Source organism: Lactuca virosa, chromosome 5 (assembly GCF_052849685.1).
Source record: "Lactuca virosa cultivar CGN04683 chromosome 5, Lactuca_virosa_CGN04683_v6, whole genome shotgun sequence".
Lineage (NCBI taxonomy): Eukaryota > Viridiplantae > Streptophyta > Magnoliopsida > Asterales > Asteraceae > Lactuca > Lactuca virosa.
The window spans coordinates 9,515,485-9,537,813 of record NC_136430.1 but is presented as its reverse complement, the minus strand read 5'-3'; the positions used below and the strand labels follow the sequence as shown (position 1 = coordinate 9,537,813).

The following is a 22,329-nucleotide window of genomic DNA, read 5'->3' as shown; positions in this document are numbered from 1 at the left end:
TTCTATATTTTTAACTGCTTTGCCAACAAAACTGTTTCAAATGTTTATCAAACTCATTTTCATGTTAAATTGTTATAAAACTATTTCCAAACTCTTTTAAACTTCTTTTATTCCGAAACCATATCTACACCAATATATTTATATAAGTAAGACTTGAAGGACTTAGGACTGATAGCTCACCTTACTTCATGTTCTTGTTTGATTGTGGACTTAGGGTATATTGTTATCTGTCCGACTGTCGTTGAACTCTTAGTTATATATCATATATATTTGTGATGGATATAAAAGCCTTCACTTCAGTTCAGTACCTTTGTGTATCAAAGGCATGCAACCAATATCTCTATTTAACTATAATAGGTATAGTTAAGGATTTCTACTCATTTCTACTATTACCATGACACCTATTAGAGTCAGTATAGTTGTGAGTCAATACACGATAAATACTATACAAAGAGAATACTATATACTATATAAGAGAATACTCTATACATTATAACAGAAAATACATTATACACTATACAAGAGGATATACTATAATTGGAATGTGACATACTACTTCTCGATACGACACTTCATTGCGCTATCACCGTGTAACCAGAGTCTCCTGGAGGGAGAGCGGGCATATTGTGTATAGATCTATACGGGACAGACACTCCCACATCCCGACTGCTAGCTACAGTCCGAGCCGACTAGGCCCAGGGGTGACAAAATGTCACCACACTACGTGTGACCTGGAGGGTCATCAATTATTCGATCGTCAATCAGCATGGTTACATACGAGTTCACATTCAGAACTTTAATTAACACATTTAGAATTAAAGGCAAAACAGACTCCCCGAGGTGTATTGTACATTTAATACCACCTGGAGTCTGCATTTTTATTACATTCAGCCGGCAGGGACACTGCTGGGGTAAATTACTATTTTCCCGTTACTTTACATAAATGAAGTCTAAAACTACATTTTCATACTGATAGTTTTCACTGGGAAAACCTTTACATTCATGAAAGAATAATTATACAATCAACTGAGTCTTGGTAGAAGACTACTTTTTACTGGAAAACATAGGGTTTTCTAGGGAGTATACTATTTTCAAACACTGAAATCAGTTATTATACTACATCGTTGTAAACATTCTTATACAAGCAAAGACACTAAATACTTATGAACTCACCAGCTTTATGCTGATACTCGCTTTCAAAATAACTTGTATTCTCAGGTCATCGGTAGACAGGTACAGATGAAGCTTTTGAGAAGATGGAGCACATACAAGACTCATCTTTTATTTTGATTATACTTTTGGTGTCTTACAAACTTTACAGAACACACTTGTATTACAATTATTATATTAATGCAATGGATGTTGTTGCTTGTCTTTACTATTATGAATTGTTATCATACTGTACATGACGTCCTCCACCCCAGAACATTTCCGCCGTTCCGGTTTTGGGGTGTGACAACTGCGGAGTCATCCACCAAGCACTTCCGCAACTGGGAGACATGAAAAGTATTGTGGATCTGGCTGAGCTCTGTTGGAAGATCCAAACGATAGGCCACACAGCCAACGAGGTCTGTAACTCTGAAAGGACCGATGTACCTGGGGCGCAACTTGCCCCGCTTCCTGAACCGGATGACACCTTTCCAAGGTGACAGCTTCAGGAGAACCATGTCGCCCACCTGAAACTTCAAGTCTGACCGTTGCTTGTCGGCATAGCTTTTCTACCGACTCTGAGCAGTCTGAAGCCTGATCTTGCTCTGTTGAATCTTCTCAGTGGTATTGAGTACCACTTTGGTACTCCCGATGACTCTATGACCGACCTCGCCTCAAAAGATTGGGATCCTGCATTTTTTCCCGTAGAGCATCTTGAAAGGAGGTCGATCTTTGCTTGCGTGGTAGCTGTTGTTATACAAAAATTCCGCTAACGGAAGATACGTATCCCAACTGCCTCCAAAATCCAATACATACACACGCAACATGTCCTCAAGAGTCTGAATCATCCTTTCACTCTGCCCGTCAGTCTGAGGGTGGGAGGCGGTACTAAAGTGAAGACGAGTACCTATCTCGTCATGAAACCGCTTCCAAAATCTAGAAGTAAATCGAACATCTCGGTTTCACACAACGGAAACCGGCACTCCATGACGTGCCACCACCTCACGTACGTAGATCTCGGCTAACTTCTCAGCCGATATACTCTCCTAGATTGGGATGAAATGAGCACTCTTGGTCAACCGATCCACGATGACCCATATAGAATCCACTCCACGTGTTGTCCTGGGAAGCTTCATGATGAAATCCATAGTGATATCTTCCCATTTCCACACGGGAATCTCCAACGGCTGCATCTTGCCGTGAGGTCGCTGATGTTCAGCCTTGACTTTCCTGCAAGTCAAGCACCGCTCCACATACCATGTGATGTCCCGCTTCATGCAGGGCCACCAATAATCAAGGCGAAGATCCCGATACATCTTCATCGCCCCGGGATGGATGTAGAATCTTGACTTGTGAGCCTCATCCATTAGAACTTGGCGTACTCCACCATAGTCAGGAACCCAGACCCTCCGATGCAGGGTTAACAACCTACGGCTGTCATAATCAAATGAGGCCACCTGTCCTACGATCCGCTCACACTTCCGACGCTCTTCCTTCATACCCTCGACCCGCGCCTCCTGAATCTATTCCAGCAATGGAGTAATCATTGTCATCCTCAGACATATATCCTGAATCGGAGCCGCCATTTCCTTGCGGCTAAGAGCATCGGCCATTACGTTAGCCTTCCCCGGGTGATGAAGGATATCACAATCATAATCCTTCACTACATCTAACCACCGACGCTGCCGCATGTTCATATTTGGCTGATCCATAAGGTACCTTAAAATCTTGTGGTCCGTGTAAATGGTACAATGAACCCCATAGAGGTAATGTCGCCAAATATTGAGGGCGAAAACCACAGCCGCCAGCTACAAATCATGCGTCGGGTAGTTCGCCTCATATGGCTTCAGCTGCCTCGAAGCGTAGGCTATCACATGACCTCGCTGCATTAGCATTGCACCCATACCCGTGATCGAAACATCACAGAAAACCACGAAATCATCGATGCCCTCCAGTAAAATCAGAATTGGAGCCTCGTATAACCACTGTCTGAGAATCTCGAAGGCTGTCTGCTGCTCAAACCCCCAGCTGAATGTCACCGAATTCTTGGTTATTCGGGTCAAGGGAATAGCAATCTTGGAGAAATCCTAGATGAATCTCCGATAATAACCCGCTAGACCAAGAAAACTCTGAATCTCGGATGGATACCTTGGAACCTCCCACTACATCACGACCTCTATCTTGGCCGGATCGACCAGAATACCCTTCTGGTTGACAAGGTGCCCCAGAAACTGCACCCCGCATAACCAGAACTCACGCTTTGAGAACTTTGTGAAAAGTCTCTCCCTCCTCAGTGTCTCCAGCACCTCCCTCAGGTGCTCTTCGTGCTGCTCCTGAGTCTTGGAGTAAACCAATATATCATCAATGACGACTATCATAGACCTGTCCAGCATCGGTCTGCACACGCGGTTCATGAGGTCCATGAACGTGGCAGGAGCATTGGTGAGCCCAAACGGCATCACCACACACTCATAATGACCATATCGAGTCCGAAAGGCTGTCTTCGGCACGTCGTTGTCCCTAACTCGGATCTGGTGATAACCCGATCGTAGATCGATCTTGGAGAACCAAGATGCACCCTGAAGCTGGTCAAATAAGTCATCAATCCTCGAGAGGGGATAATGGTTCTTCACTGTTACCTTATTCAACTCCCGGTAGTCTATACACATCCGATGTGACCCGTCCTTCTTCTTCACAAACAAGACCGGGGCTCCCCATGGCGAACTGCTTGGTCTGATAAATCCCTTGTCTAACAGCTCCTGTAATTGTGTAGACAACTCCTGTATCTCGGGAGGAGCCAACAGATATGGTGCCTTGGCTATCGGAGCCGCACCAGGAACTAGGTCAATCATGAACTCTACCTGCCTCTCCGGAGGCACCACAGGCAAATCCTCTGGGAACACATCTGGGTAATCCCGTACGATAGATACATCATGTACTGTCGCCTTACCCTTATCGCGGGTGTCCATAACATAGGCCACATAACCTACGCAACCCTGCTGAAGGTAGCGCCTAGCCCTCGCTGCTGAACACATAGTCGGTCCACACTGCGGCCTCTTGCCCTGAATCACTAAACCTCCCCCACTAGGAGTCTGAACTCTCACTAGCTGTTGCTCGCAGTCAATCAATGTTCCATTAGGACTCAACCAGTCCATACCCACAATAACCTTATTCCCTCGTAGGGGAATAGGGACCAAATCTACTGAAAACTGCTCATCGAACAACTGTAGTGTACACCCCCGCTGAACTCTGGTGATGCAACCTTGATCTCTGACTAGTTCCTATAAGGTCACAATGAAAAGGAGGCCGTCATCCATTTCCCCGGAGGAGCTCCTGGAAAGACGCTCCGACGGTCAAGTCAGTAGGGTATTCTAGGGTTTAGTGTGTGTTACTTGGAGAAGGCGACTTACCTGTCGAGGCTGTAGGTGTAACCTTTTATATTAGGCGCTCCTGCCTGTCCGTACGAGACAGGATCTCCACAGGCGACATGATCATAGGCGCTGAATGGAGGATCGTGCTCCTCTATCTGTCAGAGCGTTGTTATTGGCTCTGGTAGTAATGCCCTGATCGTCTTCTTTGTCGCTTGACCATATCATTTGGCTTGGAGCGGAAGGTGCCCTAAGCGGGCGTGAGACTTTCTGCAGGCGCACCCTGCTCTTAGGGGCGCTGGTGGGCGCTAAGCTCTGCTTGGCCTATCCTGTCGGTCGTGCTAAGCCCTCAGGCATTCTGTCGCGGTCGGGCGCAGCTCTTTTCGTTCTTTCTAGGGCACGTTATCAAGTCCCCTAGTCTGGTAGCCGTAGGGTTGCTGTGCTAGCTACGACATTCTGGACTCAACTACCCTGTATACGTGTCTGTTTCTGGTTCATCCTCCGCTTCGATTTTAATTGTGACGTGACCGCTCGTTATGGCTGGCGGTTACGTCACTTTGTCAGGGATTTTGAACATCCCTCCCTTTCCTCTCTTTATAAGGATGTTTAACACCCTTTTTCCACATTACCTTTCCTTTCTCCTTTTCCTTCTTCTTGAGTTCTTTTTTCGTTTCTCTCATGGCTGGTCAATCTGGTACTCTTCCTTCTAAAGCCGATTTCAAGTTTCTTGGAGAGACGTATGGCCTTTCTCCAGCGGACGGTGTTGAGTTCCCATTGCCCGGTTCATCGATTCTCTCTCCCCCTCCCGATAAAGTAGGGGTCTATTTGAAGACTCTCAACGCTGGTTTACGTCTTCCTCTTACTGACTTCCAGGAAGAAGTTTTACTGATGGTTGGATGCAGTGTCCAGATGCTCACCCCCAACACCATAAATAAGGTGGTGGCGTTCGAGATGATCTGTCGTGCTAACGGTTTGCTCCCAGATTACTTTGTCTTCAAATACTTCTTTAGGTTCTGTTGCACCAGCGACAAGTGTACCTTTTCTGTCCGACGGGGAGGACATACCATGGTTCCTGATGGAATGACCCCTAAAAACTGGCAGGAAAAATGGTTGTGGGTCAACCACGGCTTGGTGGGTAGCGGACGGTACCGTGCAAATTCCTTTGCCGACGTAACTCCCAAGTTGTTTCCTCATAACCAGGGCATCGCTGACCTCTTGAAGAGTATCCAGGTCGCCCCCGAGGACTACTCCAAAGCGCTTCTTGCTGGTGTGGGAATGAGCCCTTCCTGGAGGCGACGGGGAAAGATGACAGTCTTTCTCTCCATTGTTGATGGTAAGTGTTTCTTATCGTACCTTCTCATTCTCTTTCCTCCCCTCCACTTTTTTTTTTCTTTTCCGAAGGAGGTTAACAGGATGATTGTTGCGTGCTTTTCTGGTACATTAGTGTCTGTGCAGGTGTTGAGTCCCCTCTGTCTATGGATCAGGTGTTGCGGAAAAGCTACCGGAGGAAACTGGAGCATCGGGAGATAGACTTGGTCGACAATCTCCCTCCTCCCCATCGTATCGATCAACTTGCTTTGACCGCTGCTACTCCTACCCCGCCTGTGACTGTCACACCCCGAAACCGAAGGCGGAAACGTTCCGGGGCGGAGCGACGTCATGCGTAGTATCACAACGGTTGTATCATAGTAAGCATAGTAAACACAATCCAAACATTGAATACATACATGAAAAGATTTACATTGTCTTAATACAAAGATTATACATATCAGTATATAGCAAAAGTAAAAGACGTGAATCCGATACGCTCCGCCTTCTCAAAAGTTAGCAGGAATACCTGTCTATTGATGCCCTGAGAATACAAGCAGTTTAAAATATCATCATAAAGCTGGTGAGTTAATAAGCTGTTAATTCTGGAAAAAGACATGTTTCTTTGATTCTTTGAAGAGTTGTTTTCTCAAGAAAATCCCATATTTCCTTATGAAAGAGGTTTTTGATTATCCATTAGTTACACGTTAAACAGACTATTTACGAAAGATTTGGTTATCCCAGAAAATCCCATATTTTCTTATGAAAGATTGAAAGTTGGTTATCTATACAGGAGTATTTATCATACTTGGACGGCAGTTTTCTTTTCGAAGCTCTGGTTACACCCAGAGGGTTATATTAGAAGCTCTGGTCACACCCAGAGGATTATATTTGAAGCTCTGGTTACACCCAGAGGATTATCTTAGAAGCTCTGGTTACACCCAAAGGATTATATTAGAAGAGTAAATTCTCGGTACCTAAGTTATGAGTGCCATAACCGTACTAAGACTGGATAAGGCGCGTAAATGGGCCAGTATCATTTATGACTTTGTCACCCTTGAACCAAGGAGTTCCACTGTAGCTAGCAGCGAAGGTGTGGGATAGTCAGTCCCATATAGATCTATACACAATAGTCACGCTCTCCCTCCAAGAGATTATGGTTATAAGTCGTAGCCCTCCACTCACGAATCCGGGGGAGTGTTACCGAGGACATGTCTCAAACTTAGCCTAACAAATTTACAAGTATTAATACAAAAATCCTTTTATGATTTGCATGAATCCTTTATGAAATAATACATATTATGATAAGGTTCACGAGTTCCTTGCTTTAGATTTGAAAACTATTACTACGAGTTGATTTCTTAATCGATTTGTAAAACGGTTTTTTGAGTTAAAAGCATGCTGAACATGAATTCATTTTATACAAAAAGAGATAAATCGAGCACAAGTTTCCTTTTACTTTTTCTTGTATTCCCCCCCTGAAAACATGAAAAACTCGGAAAAGTATAGGGGTATGAACTCACCTGTCGTGGGTGATTCGGATGGACGGATGGTATAGGATGCTATGTGTCAAGTGAGGACTTGAACGCACACTCGGATCCTATTGAACATGCAATGGTACATTTATGCATCTAATTAGTCGTTTAATAACTAATTAAGTGAGTTAGGACACCCTAATACATGTAAACACTTTGCTACAAGTGCTAAGAGTACTAAGGGTTGTATATAAGGAGTGCATGACCTCACTATGGAGTTTACACTTCAAATGGTGGCCCTTAGGGGTGTTTACGGTTTCTGGACCACTTCCCCCATGAGTTTACGGCCGTAAACTCATGGAAGTGGTGCCATAGGGTGCTCAAAGGTCTTATGTTACTCAAGGAAGTGAGCTAGACTCGAATCAAGGGCTTAGGAAGTGACTAGGGCTTGAAATGACCCTCTTTTGGAGTTTACGGTCCTTGGACCACTCCTTGGGAGTTTACGGTCGTAAACACATGGGTTTACGGCCGTAAACTCATGTTTGTCCATTTCCTTCGTGTTTTGGTGTTTCTATCTTATGCATGCAAGGTTCTAGTCACTTATACAAGCATTGGGAGGTGTTAAGGGCACTTAAACACCCTTAGAAGGTGTTTACGGTTTTGGGAGACCTTCCCAAACCGTAAACTCGTGTTTGTCCATTACTTTCATGTTCTTGGGGTTTCTAGTTCATGCATGCAAGGTTCTACTCCTTTATACAAACATTAGAAGGCATTAGGGGCATCTAAACACCTTTTGGAGGTGTTTACGGTTCTTGAAGATCTTCTTGAACCGTAAACACATATGATCATGGGGATTTTGATGATTTTCAAGTGTAAACACGTTCATATTAAGCACACAAGAAGCTAGGGCAAGTGTACTTACGATCTAGGAGCTTGAATGATCGATTTTTGGCCAAGAACACTAGTGTGTGTTCTTGGTGTTTTGAAGAACACTTGAAGATCTAGTTAAAAATGAAGAATTCATGGATGAAATGGTGTATAAACACTAGATTAAGTGTTGTATGAACGAATTTAGGAAGGAAAACTTACATTTTTGGTGGATTTGGAAGAAGTGTGTGATGATACTTTGGAGGAAAAAGGCTTGGTGTTCTTGAGTGGGAAGTGGAAAAGTGGGAAATGGAGTGTAAACTCATGCTATATGCATGAGTTCATGTCAAAGAGAGTTTACGGTCCAAACCCCTTGTTTGGCCGTAAACACCTAGTCAAGGTGTTTATTGTTTATCTCGTTACACAACGCACCTAACGGACACTTCCATTTATTTGCTCGTTTGACGAAAAATTAAAATAAAATACTCAAACGGACTTAAAACCGGCCAAAAATGTTTTGAGATGAATTTGGCTAATTTTTGAAGTGCTTGACTGCGGATTTAAAACAATTGAAAATTTCGGGTTGTCACAGTGACTGAAGGGACGTCGACATCGGTCGAGGAAACCCCCTAACCGCTCACCCTATCTCGACTGTCGCTCCCCTGTTGGTGGTTACTCCGGCTCCACGGAGGTAGTTGAAGATAGCAAGGATGGTATAATCTCGAACATTCGTCGTCTGCAGGCCAAAAGCAAAGTTGTTCTGGCCATGGGTGAGGCGGTTACCGGTGCGCTTAACATTGGTAAGCGAGTTCAGTCGAGGCGCAACTTTACACGTCTCCTGAATTCGATCTCTTCGTCGGTGGAAGCAATTATTGTGATTCCTGATGATGATGTTCAACAATCTGAGGGGATTCAGGGGGCAACTAAGCAGCCCGAGGTTCTTGTCCAATCTGTTCCTCACACTCCTTCTGGTCTTTCTCCCCCTAGGGGTTCTGGTGACGTTGAGCGGCACCAAACCCCTCCCCGCGAGGGGATCTCCGGGGGTTTTCTGGATCCAATATATTTTTTCCTCTTGGAGTCTCAACAATGATTCTCGTTTGTCTGTTCGTGCCAATGCGGTGGATTTCGCCCGTCATACGTTTCCACCCACTGTTGTCTCTGATATGGAAGCCATGGGCAGCCCTGCCCTTTCCCACAACATGTCATACGCCGCTGCGCAAGCCATGTTCTACCTGGTTGCAGGTGCTCGCCGGGTTCAATCTTTCAACGAAATGGAGGTTGCTTATTTAGGGTGTAACGCCCGTGAGGATGGTTTGAGGCGTCGAATCTCTGAACTTGAAAACGATGTCTAGGGTTTGGAATAGAAATGCATGTTGCTTGCTGCTGAAAAGACCGATGTGGAAGAGGTTCGGTCTGTCCTGAAGAGCAAAGTGGATTCTCTAACCCAGATAAATGAGGGGTTGATGATATAGAATTAGTGTCTCGAGCATGATGTTGTTGACCGTGATAAGTTGGTTGCTACCGTCCAGGCGGACGCCGAGGTCACCCGACATGATCTGGATTGGTTGCTATGCGTGGGCGTTGTTCGGATTGTGGACAAGTTGATCGAGCACCCAGAGCTCACCAGCATCGTGAGTCTTATTTGCCACAGTGCTTTTTTGCTGGGGGAAGATGATGGGTTTTGAGCATTGTAACACTCCTATGGTGTACATGCAACCCTATAAACCTTGGATCTTTGTTTTCTCTATTATACATGCAAATATTAACTATTCCAAGGTTTCATCCTAACTAGCATATTATGAAGCACCTATACTACAAAGTTCTAGTTAGATGACATACCTTTTGATGTAGCTTGATGTCTTCAAGCTTTAAGAGCTTAGCCCCAATAGTGTGGAAGCCTCAAATGGAATCACAAATCACCAAAACACCTTGGAAGAACTTGAGAGAATATGTATGCACACTAAAATCGGCCCACTCTTATTTTCACACACTTGTGCCAATTTTGTGAGCCAAGGACCCCTTTATATATTATGGAGGATTAGGGTTACATCCATGTAAACCCTAATACCCATGAACTTTCATGTACATAGGATCCATGGGTTAAAAGCTCCATGGACCATCCATGAAAGCTTAGCCCAACCTAAATGAACTTGGCCCATTCCATATATATAAGAGTCCATATTTAATTAGTTCTTTTTGATCACTTAATTAATTCTTGATCAATACTAATTAAATAATATGATTCCATATTAATATATTAGAACTTATAATATATTAATATAAATCATAAATATACTATTCTCAAAAGACTATCCATATAAATTGTGCCGGTGAAGTGCAACCCAAATGGACCATGCCGGGTCGGGTCAAGTACATACCAAATATAGTTATGGACTTAGACATTAATCCAAAAGTCTCCCACTTGGATAAGTCTAAAACTATTATTGAGTATGACTTCAAAACCTAACTGGCAATCGTAGCTCTTAAAGCCGCTGTCAAACTCTGACCTTGTCAATGACTTGTCCATTAGATAAGGGATCATATATTCCTCCATTCTAGATATCATATGGACTGAGACATGGATTATAATCATTCTCTCTGTCCATTTGTTGTTTCCAGATTTTCGATTTATGATGACTGACTGATTGAACAAATCAAATCAGTCCTGGCTTGGCCAAGCACTCACATGTGTCATCGCTAAATCATCGAGGGGCCCACAAATATCGCTTTTATCCCGAAGGTAAAAGGAATGGATAAACTTCGACTCATATGGCTTGTTCTACTACTTGTTGAATCATACACAAAGGCACATTTTATAACATCGAGTTACCAAATGTGTTTTCGTGCAATCAATGTATAACCAACTCATAGTAACAACTCATATCTCTTGGTTTGAAGAATAGAAGATATTATCGTCTCATGATCACTCGTGATAAAATCGATGAAGTGATTCAAATGAGCGCGGGTTGAATCCAATACTCAGAACTTATGAGCACTCATGAGTGTTGTAGCACCACTTTGTCCACCAACTTGGACCTCTACAAACCAACCCATGCCAGTCTTGATTCATATCTACTTCCAACATATGACCGACTGTGGATGGTTTGAATAACTTAATCATTCAGGAAGAGCGACTTAGTTATTCTGGAAGTCAAAACATGCAAAGTGAAACACAAGAATAAATGAATCAAATATGGTATCAAACCCTATGAATATAAATAAACACTTTTATTTATCACCATACTGATTACTCATTATTCATTGTTTCGGTTTTATCAACTTTATACTTGAATTAAAAACACTAGTTGTCCCATGCTCCAAGCATGTACACTATGTTTTTCTTAAACAATAGCTTTGCCATACACCAAGTATGCACTCTATGTTTGTCTATGATCCTTACTTTGTGAAATAAACCAATTGAACATATTTTCAATGATTCTAATTTCACACTCCCAAATCCTTATCGAAAAATGTGAGAATTTCAAATTCCTATCATTTTTCGAAATCTGTTTAGATTTTAAACTTATATGCACTGACCCTCCTCTAATGAATATGTACAAAGTCACAAGGACTTGTCAACAGTCATTATAAGGTATTCCAATGGAGATCAACTCCATGGAAACTAAGTCTCATATTCAAAGTACATTGCTTTGGACATGCTTCTTGCATTAAGTTTTCTAATCTTACACAGATAACTTCCACCTATGGAGACAACTCCATATTCTCATTTTGACTATCACTTCTGAATAAGAGATGCCTCTTTTCAGAATATGTCAATATGGTCCTTCCAAAATTAGCACTATACTTCCAACTGTCCCTGAGCAACCAATCTTTGGTAAACCTCAGATTGTCCTCGACAATTGCTTAATCATTTTAGTCATATCCAATTCTAGACCTTTTCCCTTCTTAATGCCTCTGGGCATTTGGAAAAATTTAGAAATGACAAATATTATAGCACATGCAATCGATCCTGTACCCAAAGCAAATGGTACACGATTCATGATGTCTCACATAAAGACATGATTCTAGACCAGTCTTTTGCTACAATATTTTTATTTGCCATGTTTTTCAAAATTTGACTATGAAGAGGAATGCCGTAATCATAATCGAATTTTGAGAACGCAATATATAGAATTTCCTTAAGTTGAACCAATCCAACATGAAATTCATATATATATTCTTGACTAAAGATGATTAAGGTCTCAATCTAAGCCTTTAGAACTGAAATGAAGTATATCCTCTCCCTTAATTATAGCAAAACAACTTTTTTAATCCCTGCAGCCTCACGAATTGAAACTTTTGTTTTCTATAATTAACATTGCTAACTTGCAACACTAACAATAATTATCATGCTCCCACTAACATGATGATTATTAGCATAACACTTATGCTCCCACTAGCTTTGACGTGTACTCAGAAATCAGCTGGACTTCTAGAAATCAATACTTTATTGACTTTCTTACCAAAGTTCAGATTTCTGATACGAGATGCTTTGATAAAACTTTATCAAAATCATACACCTTTCCTTACATAGCAAGCATGTGTGTCTAAACAATTTCAGAACTATGAAAAGGGATGCCGTAATCATAGTCTCAATTGTTTAGACCTTTTGCCATCTGCTTCAAATCTACTTGGTGGAAGTCTTTCCTCACCATCATTTTCATGAATCGGAGAGAAACCTTATGACCCTTAGATTTTATGGTGTATGTGTTCTTATCCATGTGAATCTTCAAAACCATAGTCATAAGACAAGGATAATGACAAATCCAAACTCATATGGACTGAACTTATGCAATCTTAACTTCTTGCCACCTGGCAGTACAGGGCCTGCCATTGCTTCCAAGTTGTTATGCAACCAATTGAGAACTTTCAGAACTCCTATGCAAAGCCAACTTTAACTGGAATGGGCACAAAATATGTCAACACGATAGGTTATAAACCTCAAGTCGTGTGCTAGTGAAGAACCTCAGGTTTTATTCTTGATTAGTTCTTGAAATTCTTTTTAGGATCTTTAAGACTCCCACTATCCTCTTGACATATAAGACTATCTTGCCAAATATTCAAGAGATAGTGCGGATTCTTTATCAAGACAAACACTTCACACAATTGGCCTTAGTTGGTCCTTGTTTTATCCAAAACATCACAACTTACCAATTTCAAATGTACAAGAGTAGGACACTTTTACTCTTACATTTGACAAGTGTTTTATACCTTTCTTTAAGATATGTCACTCAAGTTACAATCTTGGAGTATGACTCTAAGAATTGTTTTGGAACGAAGTATGACTCATCTTCCTGATCTAACCATTTCAACAATTCATGACTCCTCTTCTTAGTCATAAGAATGCACTAAGATGACCTTTAGATGACTAATTGTGATATGATTTCTAAATCATTAAGATGATCACAAACATGATACTAAAGTACTCTCCCATTTTTTTTTTCAGATTTGAGAAACTTTTATCTTTCTGCCTAATTTGATTCTTCCCATTCGTTCTGCCATACATTGAGACTTTTCCAATGTTTCAGAATTATACTTAAACTTGTAAGTATAACCATATTTACTAAACTTTAGTAAATCAAATAGTCTTAACGAGCTTTGTGGTGGACATGACCAGTGCACAAGAATGTGTACTCGATCCCTTTAGTCCTTCACTTGACTCACACATCCATGTGAACAAATAATTAGTCTTGATTTTCCAATGCTTGAAAGTTCTCATTCATCATACTATTCAACTTGCATGATTCCAAGTTTCGGTCCAATTGAAACTTGGGTGATGAGGAACTTTCCTGATTTGGTAAATTTAGACACTACCACAAATGAAAGAATCAAATCCATTTTCCAATATTCCTGTCAGTGGAATCATATAAGCAACAATTTTCCACAAATGCCATTGTAAGGATACTTCAAATAAATAAAATTAAACAATTTTCTTTTATTTTAAAACTTTGCGGAAAAACTTGTCCTTACAATCCACATGGAAAATTGTTGTTATCTATTCCTTAGCAATATATCATAACTTCTTAAGCAACTGCTCAAAATTCTGATGCGATCGAAATCCACCTTCGCGATCAGAATCAGCATATACTTCCTTTAAGATTTCTCTCTATTCTTTGATTCTTAAAACATCAACATGTGACCCAGTCACATCATGTAATGAGGATCTCAGAATAGAACTTAACAGAGTTAGATAATGGGCTCTACCTGATGTAGAGTCAAACTTATTGACTTTAACATCCTTAGGTAAATTTGGCAGCTTTGCAATCAACGCCCCTTCCTTTGGCAAAATAAACATATGGACCCTTTGGTAATGAGACTATCTCAGACTTAGCCTTTCTCTTTACCATTTGGTCAACCGGGTTGACTATGGCCAATCCCTTTCCATTGGGAAGAGAATGCTTTTTCTGGATTTCCAGTGTCACCATTGTCACTGTCCATAAAGTTTTTAGGAAGTTGATCTTCTAATCAAATTTGCTTTACTATCATTCCAAATCATTGTTAATTCAGCAGCACCAAGCAAATAGATATGATCATTAAGGTTCATGTCATAGTCTGTTTCATAGTAGTCCCAAAGGAACTCACTATGTGACTTAGAAAGTGATTGAACATCCAACTTTCTCAAGACTTTGACACCCAACTCTCCCGGCTTGTCAATATGTGACTTCATCTCGAAGATGTGATCACACATAGACCTTGCTTGACATTAGGGCTTGAGTGACCTTGAACTTGTGGGTTAGGGAGAATAATTGGAGGAGGTGGAGGAAGAGAAGTATGACTTCCTTGAGCCAAACTCGGGAAGTCATATTCATTAGGAAAGCCTGGTTTGGGAAGATCATTGTTGTCTAAACCAGACATCAACAATGGGAGAAATTCATGTAAAGTTGATTTAAGTCCTTAATATAACACCCAATATGATATATTAAGGCTAGGACCCAACAAACTATTTTATAACTTGGAAGAGGGATGCCGTAATCCAAGCTATAAAATATTTGAAGGTAGGTGAATGACGATTCACCAATTTCCACCAAGATAAACGAAATGTATTATTATCTATTCCTATGGTGTACATGCAACCCTATAAACCTTGGATCTATGTTTTCTCTATTATACATGCAAATATTAACTATTCCAAGGTTTCATCCTAACTAGCATATTATGAAGCACCTATACTACAAAGTTCTAGTTAGATGACATACCTTTTGATGTAGCTTGATGTCTTCAAGCTTTAAGAGCTTAGCCCCAATAGTGTGGAAGCCTCAAATGGAATCACAAATCACCAAAACACCTTGGAAGAACTTGAGAGAATATGTATGCACACTAAAATCGGCCCACTCTTATTTTTACACACTTATGCCAATTTTGTGAGCCAAGGACCCCTTTATATATTATGGAGGATTAGGGTTACATCCATGTAAACCCTAATACCCATGACCTTTCATTTACATAGGATCCATGGGTTAAAAGCTCCATGGACCATCCATGAAAGCTTAGCCCAACCTAAATGAACTTGGCCCATTCCATATATATAAGAGTCCATATTTAATTAGTTCTTTTTGATCACTTAATTAATTCTAAATTAATTCTTGATCAATACTAATTAAATAATATGATTCCATATTAATATATTAGAACTTATAATATATTAATATAAATCATAAATATACTATTCTCAAAAGACTATCCATATAAATTGTGCCGGTGAAGTGCAACCCAAATGGACCATGCCGGGTCGGGTCAAGTACATACCAAATATAGTTATGGACTTAGACATTAATATTAATCCAACAGAAGAGTCTGGTCGTAGCAACTTGATGTATAAAACGGGTTCTGGTTCCCTCAATCCCAGTGCTAGTGATTCCCGGTCGGGCCCTGCTTTAAGTGTGAACAAAGTCCTTCTTGCTTTTGCCAGTATGGATCATGTGTCTCTGCTAGGTTTAGGAGATTTAAGAATTTAGGGCGTCCGAGAACTTTGTGCTTTTGACAATGCTAAAGGGACCCCTGAGGGTATGGTAATTGACGGTTATGGCGGCGAGGGTGCCGGTGGTAAAACTGGTGTTGATGATGGTGATGGCGGTGATGATGATGGCAAGAATGTGGGTGGTAGTGCAGTTCTAATGCCGATGATCCATGATTGAAAGATGGTGATGGTGGTGTTGATCCTGTTGTTTCTTAAGGTACTCTGTATCGTGTTCTTCCCCTCTTGGGTGTGAAAAAAACTTTGAAGCTTTGTAACTTGTTGTTTTGCTGAACGGATAGTTTGTTAATGCCTGCCTTGTAGGCCTTGCTTTTGTAATAGCTTCTTATGTATTTTGCTTTCCGTATAGTCTATCTAGTTTGATTGCTCCCGTGCATGTTATATCAATTATGGCTCTTGAGCCACATGAATATGTTTGTTATTTCCATTGCATAAGCATTTTGAATATTTAACCCTTTGTGGCCTGTTCTGAGCCACACAAATACACTGTGTTCGATACACAGAGTATTATGGGTAGAGCTTATCCTGTTGAGCCTTTGGGCTTAATACATTATATATTATGGAAGGAACATCTATTTTCAATACACTAAGTATTTCAGAATTAATACACTAAGTATAAAAAATAAGAAACTGAATTTTCTGGAGTTAATACACTAAGTATTATAAATAGGACTCCTGTTTTCAATACACTGAGTATTTTAGAATTAATACGCTAAGTACTTTTAAATAAACTTAACGTTTTGGAGTTAATACGCTAAGTATTATAGATAGGACTCCTGTTTTCAATATACTGAGTATTTTGAAGTAGGGGAGAAGTGTTGCTCGACCCCATACTATTTTGAATAAAAGATGGAGTTATCTGCCTAAGCGCTCTGAGTCTTTGGCATTAGCCGTTTCCTTTAAGTGATCAGCTTGTGGACGCACTAGAAGTAGAATTTCTTTAGGTTTTCCGCATTCCAAGTCCTCAGAATCTGTTTTCCTTCCATCGTTTCTAGTGTATATGCGCCACTATGACTGGCTTTGATGACCTTATATGGTCCTTCCCAAACGGGACCCAACTTGCCCTGTGGTTGGGCCCGACTTGCCTCATTGCGCCTTAGCACATGGTCTTCCACTTTGAAAGCTTTTTCTTTGACCCGCTGGTTATAATACCTTTCGACAGTGTGTTTGTAAGCAGCTTGTAAGATGTTGGATTGTTCGCGTCGTTCTTCGAGGAGGTCCAGGTTCATCCTTAGGTCCTGGGAATTGGTTTCTTCTTCGGAGTGGGTTGCTCTTAGCGACCCCACCGTCGGTTTCGCTAGTAGTATTGCCTATGCGCTGTATGTGAGGCTGAATGGGGTTTCCTGCGTGCTTACTCTTGGTGTTATCCTGTATGATCACGGTACGGTTGGCAATTCTTTGGCCCAATTTCCTTTAGCTTTCCCAAGACGCTTCTTGATTCCATTGACGATCATTCTGTTGGACACCTCTGTCTTTCCATTCTTTTTAGGGTGCGCTACTGATGTAAACCTCTGTATGATTCCCTTGTCGGTGCATCATTCTCTGAACGGGTTCTCGACAAACTGCAGCCCGTTATCGCTGATGAGTATCTTGGGGATCCCAAATCTGATCACGATGTTTTTCCATGTGAATTTGATCACCTGCCTCCCCGGTATACATGCCAATGGTTCGGCCTCTATCCACTTTGTGAAGTAATCTACTGCGACGATCAAATATTTTACCTTGCCCGGGGCCTCTGTGAACGGCCCCACGATGTCTATCCCCCATTGGTAGAATGGCCACGGGATGAATATGTTTGTCAGGGGAGCCGAAGGGTTCCCCTGGAGTGGGGAGTACACCTGGCATTCCACACATTTTTTTGTTAACTCTGCCGCATCATGATGTGTGGTTGGCCAGTAGATGCCCATGCGGAGCACCTTTCCTGCCAAGGCGCGCGCTCCCTCGTGCGCGCTCGCCTGACCAGCATGTGCCTCCTGGAGCGCTTCATTGCCTTTGGCCTCGTCTACACATTTTAGCCAAGGTGTCGTAAATCCCTTCCTATATAATTGCCCGTCCACAAGCGCATACGAGGGCGCTTTAACACGTACTTTCCTGGCCTCTTCATGGCTGTCTGGTAAAATATCGTGTTGCAAATACTCGATCAGAGGTGTAATCCATGTGCGCTTGGTTGTCGTCAAGTTGTTCACCTGCCGCTCGTCTATGCTTCCTTCTTCGAGCACCTCCACTAAGACCTTCTTGGACAGGTGGTCAATGCATGTTGACGCCAGCTTGCTTAGGAAATCTTCCCTTCTGTTCTCATTTCTTGGTATTTGCTTAATGATGAACTCCTTGAAGGGCTTGACGAGTCGCTGCACTATCTTGACATACTTCTCCATCCTTTTATCTTTTGTTTCGAAGTTTCCGTTGTCTTGGTTGGCGGCTAGTCTTGAGTCTGTCAGGGCTACCACTGCTTCCGCCCCCATTTTCTTGGCCAGCCGCAGGCCGACAAACAAATCCTCGTATTCCGCTTCATTATTGGAGGTATGGAAGTAAAAAAGGAGGGCGTACGTGACCTCCTCCCCCTCTGGGCTGGTTAAGATTAGGCCCGCTCCTGAGCCTTCCCTACTAGATGCACCGTCTGTGTATAATGTCCATCTCCGGCTATCCTTTGGTGATTTCCTTGCCGCTAGTATTCCTCCCTGATTCATGTCTTCCCCTCCCCCGGGGATTTCGAGCAGGAAATCTACAAGCGCCTGTCCTTTGATGCTCGTTCGTGGACGATAATTGATGTCGTGCTCGTCCAATTCGATTGCCCAATTTTCGAGTCGCCCAAAGGTCTCTGGATTGAGCAGTATTTGCTTGATTGGACAGTTTGTAAGTACTTCTATCTGGTGCGCCTGGAAGTAGCGTCTCAGGAACCGCGTAGCATAGATGAGCGCGAGCACTAGCTTTTAGAGAGTGGGATAATTGAGTTTGGGGCCCTACAATGCCCGACTAACAAAGTAGACCGGTGTCTGCCTTCCTTCTCTTTCCATGAACAAAACAGACGAGATGGCTTCAGCTGAGGTTGAGAGGTATATTTTCAACGTCTCGCCTGGGATAGGACTAGTGAGTGTGGGTAATTTATGCAAGGCCTATTTGATTTGTTGGAGTGCTTCCTCTACCGCTGCTGTCCATTGGAAGTTATTTTTCTCGATACAACCCTTGAGCGTGTGAAAGAGTGGCATAGCCTTCTCAACTGATTTCGAAATGAAGCGGCTGAGGGCTGTGAGCTTTCAGTTCAAGCCTTGGGCATCTCTGAGGGTGCTTGGCAATGGGGTCTCCATGAACTCATCCACCTTGACTGGGTTAGACTGTATTCCTTGCCTAGTGACGTAGTATCCCATAAACTGCCCCTCTTCTACTTTGAAGGTTCACTTGTCGGGGTTTAGTTTCATCTTGACTTTTTCTAGCATCTTGAAGGTTTCCTCCATGTCTTCTAGTAGCTTCTCTTCGTCTGGGCTTTTGATGACCATGTCGTCGACGTATACCTCAATATTCCTTCAAATTTGTTTGGCGAATATGGGTATTCTTCGTGGATGATCTCTTTCCCATTTGTTAACTCGACCCGTGCCTTTTTGCATTCTTGTAATATTTCTGTCGGCCGCATGACTTCGAAACATTACAGTTCCCTTGGCGGGGTTGCGAGGACTGTGTCTGGCCCTTCGGTGGTGCTAAATTGTACGATCCCGTGCATTGTTGATGGGGCTGCCCCAAGATTGAGTATAGTTGTCCTTCCCAGAATGATGTTATGATCTGCCGGATGTCGTATTACGACGAAATCGATTAGAGCCGTCTTCCTTGGCTGCTTGTCGTGGCTTGTCAGTGTGAGAGGCAGGTGAATTGTACCTATGGGCCACAAGCTATGGCCTGTGAAACCCACGAGCCTTCCCGTGGTAGGCTTGAGGTTCTCTTTTCATCTGTCTGGGAGGAGACGGAAACAATGTTTGTAGATGATGTTCGCCGAGCTGCCTGTGTTGATGTACATGTTGGATTAATGTCTAAGTCCATAACTATAATTGGTAAGACTTGACCCGACCCGACATGGTCCATTTGGGTTGCATGGCATCATGCATTTGGATAGACTATAATGAGAGAAATAACACTTAAGGTTGGTTAATATATTATAAGTTCTAATATATTAATAAGGTTATTTAATTAGTATTGATCAAGAATTAATTTGGAATTAATTAAGTGATCAAAAGGAGACTAATTAAATATATGGGTTGATTGTGTAAATCATTCATTCTTATATATGTGGGCTTGTGATCCAAGATTCCTTATGTTGGACTAAGTCCATGGGGTGACCCATGGATACTCCATGGAGGTTAAAATCCATGGAGCATAAGGAATGGGTAAAGTTATGAGTTACATGGTGTAACCCTAATAGCCACCATATAAAAGAATCACATGGCTCAAGAAATCGTGCACTAATGTGTGAATATGAGGGCTAGACGATTTCAAGGAGTGTTCCATTTCTCTCAAGTCATTCCATGTGCATTTGGTGTTGTGTGAACCATTTGAGGTGTCACACTTGGGGCACTAGGCACTCAAGCTTCATGGAGACAAGCTACATCAAACAAAGGTATGTATTCTATCCATTTGATTACCCAAGTATCAAGTATTGTATGCTAGATAGGGTAATACCTTGGAAAGTTCATAATTGCATGTATAATAGAGAAAACATAGATCCAAGGTATTTAGGGTTGCATGTACACTTAGGAGTGTTAGAATGCGCAAAAACCCATCAGTGGTATCAAAGCCAAGGCTTGTTTTCTTGTTATACTTGCAAAATTAGCTGAAAAATCGAATTGTATTAGTTTAAAAGTTATGCTAATTACTTGAAAAAAATTTTGATGTGAATTATCTTTGTTCATATGAGTTTATTAGATTAATAGAAAAGTTAATTGATTATGTGTTTTCAATCCATTTTAATCTAAGAGTTGATTCTAAAATGTGTTTTTGTAACTTGTCCTCAAGTTATATGAAAAGTCACATTTAAGTTTCATAAAACTCATAAAAAGTTGGCAATGGTTACAAAAATGAAGAGTCCTGTCCTCATTAAATGGTTTTATGACTCCATAACTTGTCCTTAAGTTATGGAGGTTCAAGAGTCACTTCATTAAATGATAAAATGTGTAACCTTAATTAGTTCCATAAGTTACAAAAATAAAAAAAAGTTTCATTCTTTTATTAGTTTAAAGTCTTCCATAACTTGTCCTCAAGTTATGGAACTTGAAGAGTTTTTTTAATTAAAACTACTTTAAACACATAAGTTATGGAATTAATTAGTTTTGAATATTTTCAAAACTTGCCCTCAATTTTTGGAATTTGTAAAGTTTTCCCCATGAATACTTTAATTCCAAGTTAGCCCTTAGAATTTTTAAAGTTAAAATTCAACCCTTATACTTTATAGTATTATAAGTTAATAATAAATATATGTATAAGAGCAAGTCAGTCTTACCGTTAGTAGGCCTCATTCACGAAGCCGATCTATAAGGGGGTATAAGGTTACTGCCTATAAAATGGCAGTTTAATGGGTGTCCACTCTCACCCACCGCTTCCTTGACTGGTGGGGGGTCGTTAGCCTAACGGGTAGGACAAGGACTATAATTCTCCCTTCATTAAAAGTATTAATGATAAATACTAAGTAACTAAACACTTATAAATTCCCAATCTTAGTTACTTAGGAAAATGTGAATAAGGTGCTAATCCATGAAATTACACTTTGCACTTTGTTTAAACCGTTAGTGGAGCGTGTGTGGTTAACCGGCACACTAACCTAGATTTAACAAAGTAGGCAAAGGGTAACTTAATATTTATCATAGTATCGGTGGAACTCGTGTGGTTAACCGGCACATCGATTGAGGGGTAAATATTAAGGGTACCAAGTATATTTGCATGGTTACTTCACACCTTGTTTTGTGATCTTCGGCATCCCAGTCACAAAACCTAAAGGCCACACTCGAGATTGAAACATGCCATTGAATAGTTCAATGAATCTCAAAAGATCTAGGAGTTTCAAATCCAATTAAAAACCTAATTACATTATTTCGTTTTTCATGGTGGAAATTGGTAAATCGTCATTTACCTACCTTCAACTATTTTATAACTCGGATTACGGCATCCCTCTTCCAGTTATAAATAGGTTGTTGGATCCTAGCCTTAA

General features: G+C 41.4%; 1 protein-coding gene across 1 annotated transcript; it reads right to left on the bottom strand.

Moving 5' to 3' along the window:
* Positions 1-17,677: 17,677 nt before the first annotated feature.
* LOC145110972 (uncharacterized) lies at positions 17,678-18,829 on the bottom strand. Its single transcript, XM_079047277.1, has one exon. The coding sequence runs from the start codon at positions 18,827-18,829 to the stop codon at positions 17,678-17,680; it is 1,152 nt and encodes a 383-aa protein (XP_078903403.1).
* Positions 18,830-22,329: the final 3,500 nt, after the last annotated feature.

Bases quoted from the DNA above. Each gene is read 5' to 3' on its own strand.
- LOC145110972 (XM_079047277.1), bottom strand. From the start codon at position 18,829: ATGAATCAGGGAGGAATACTAGCGGCAAGGAAATCACCAAAGGATAGC.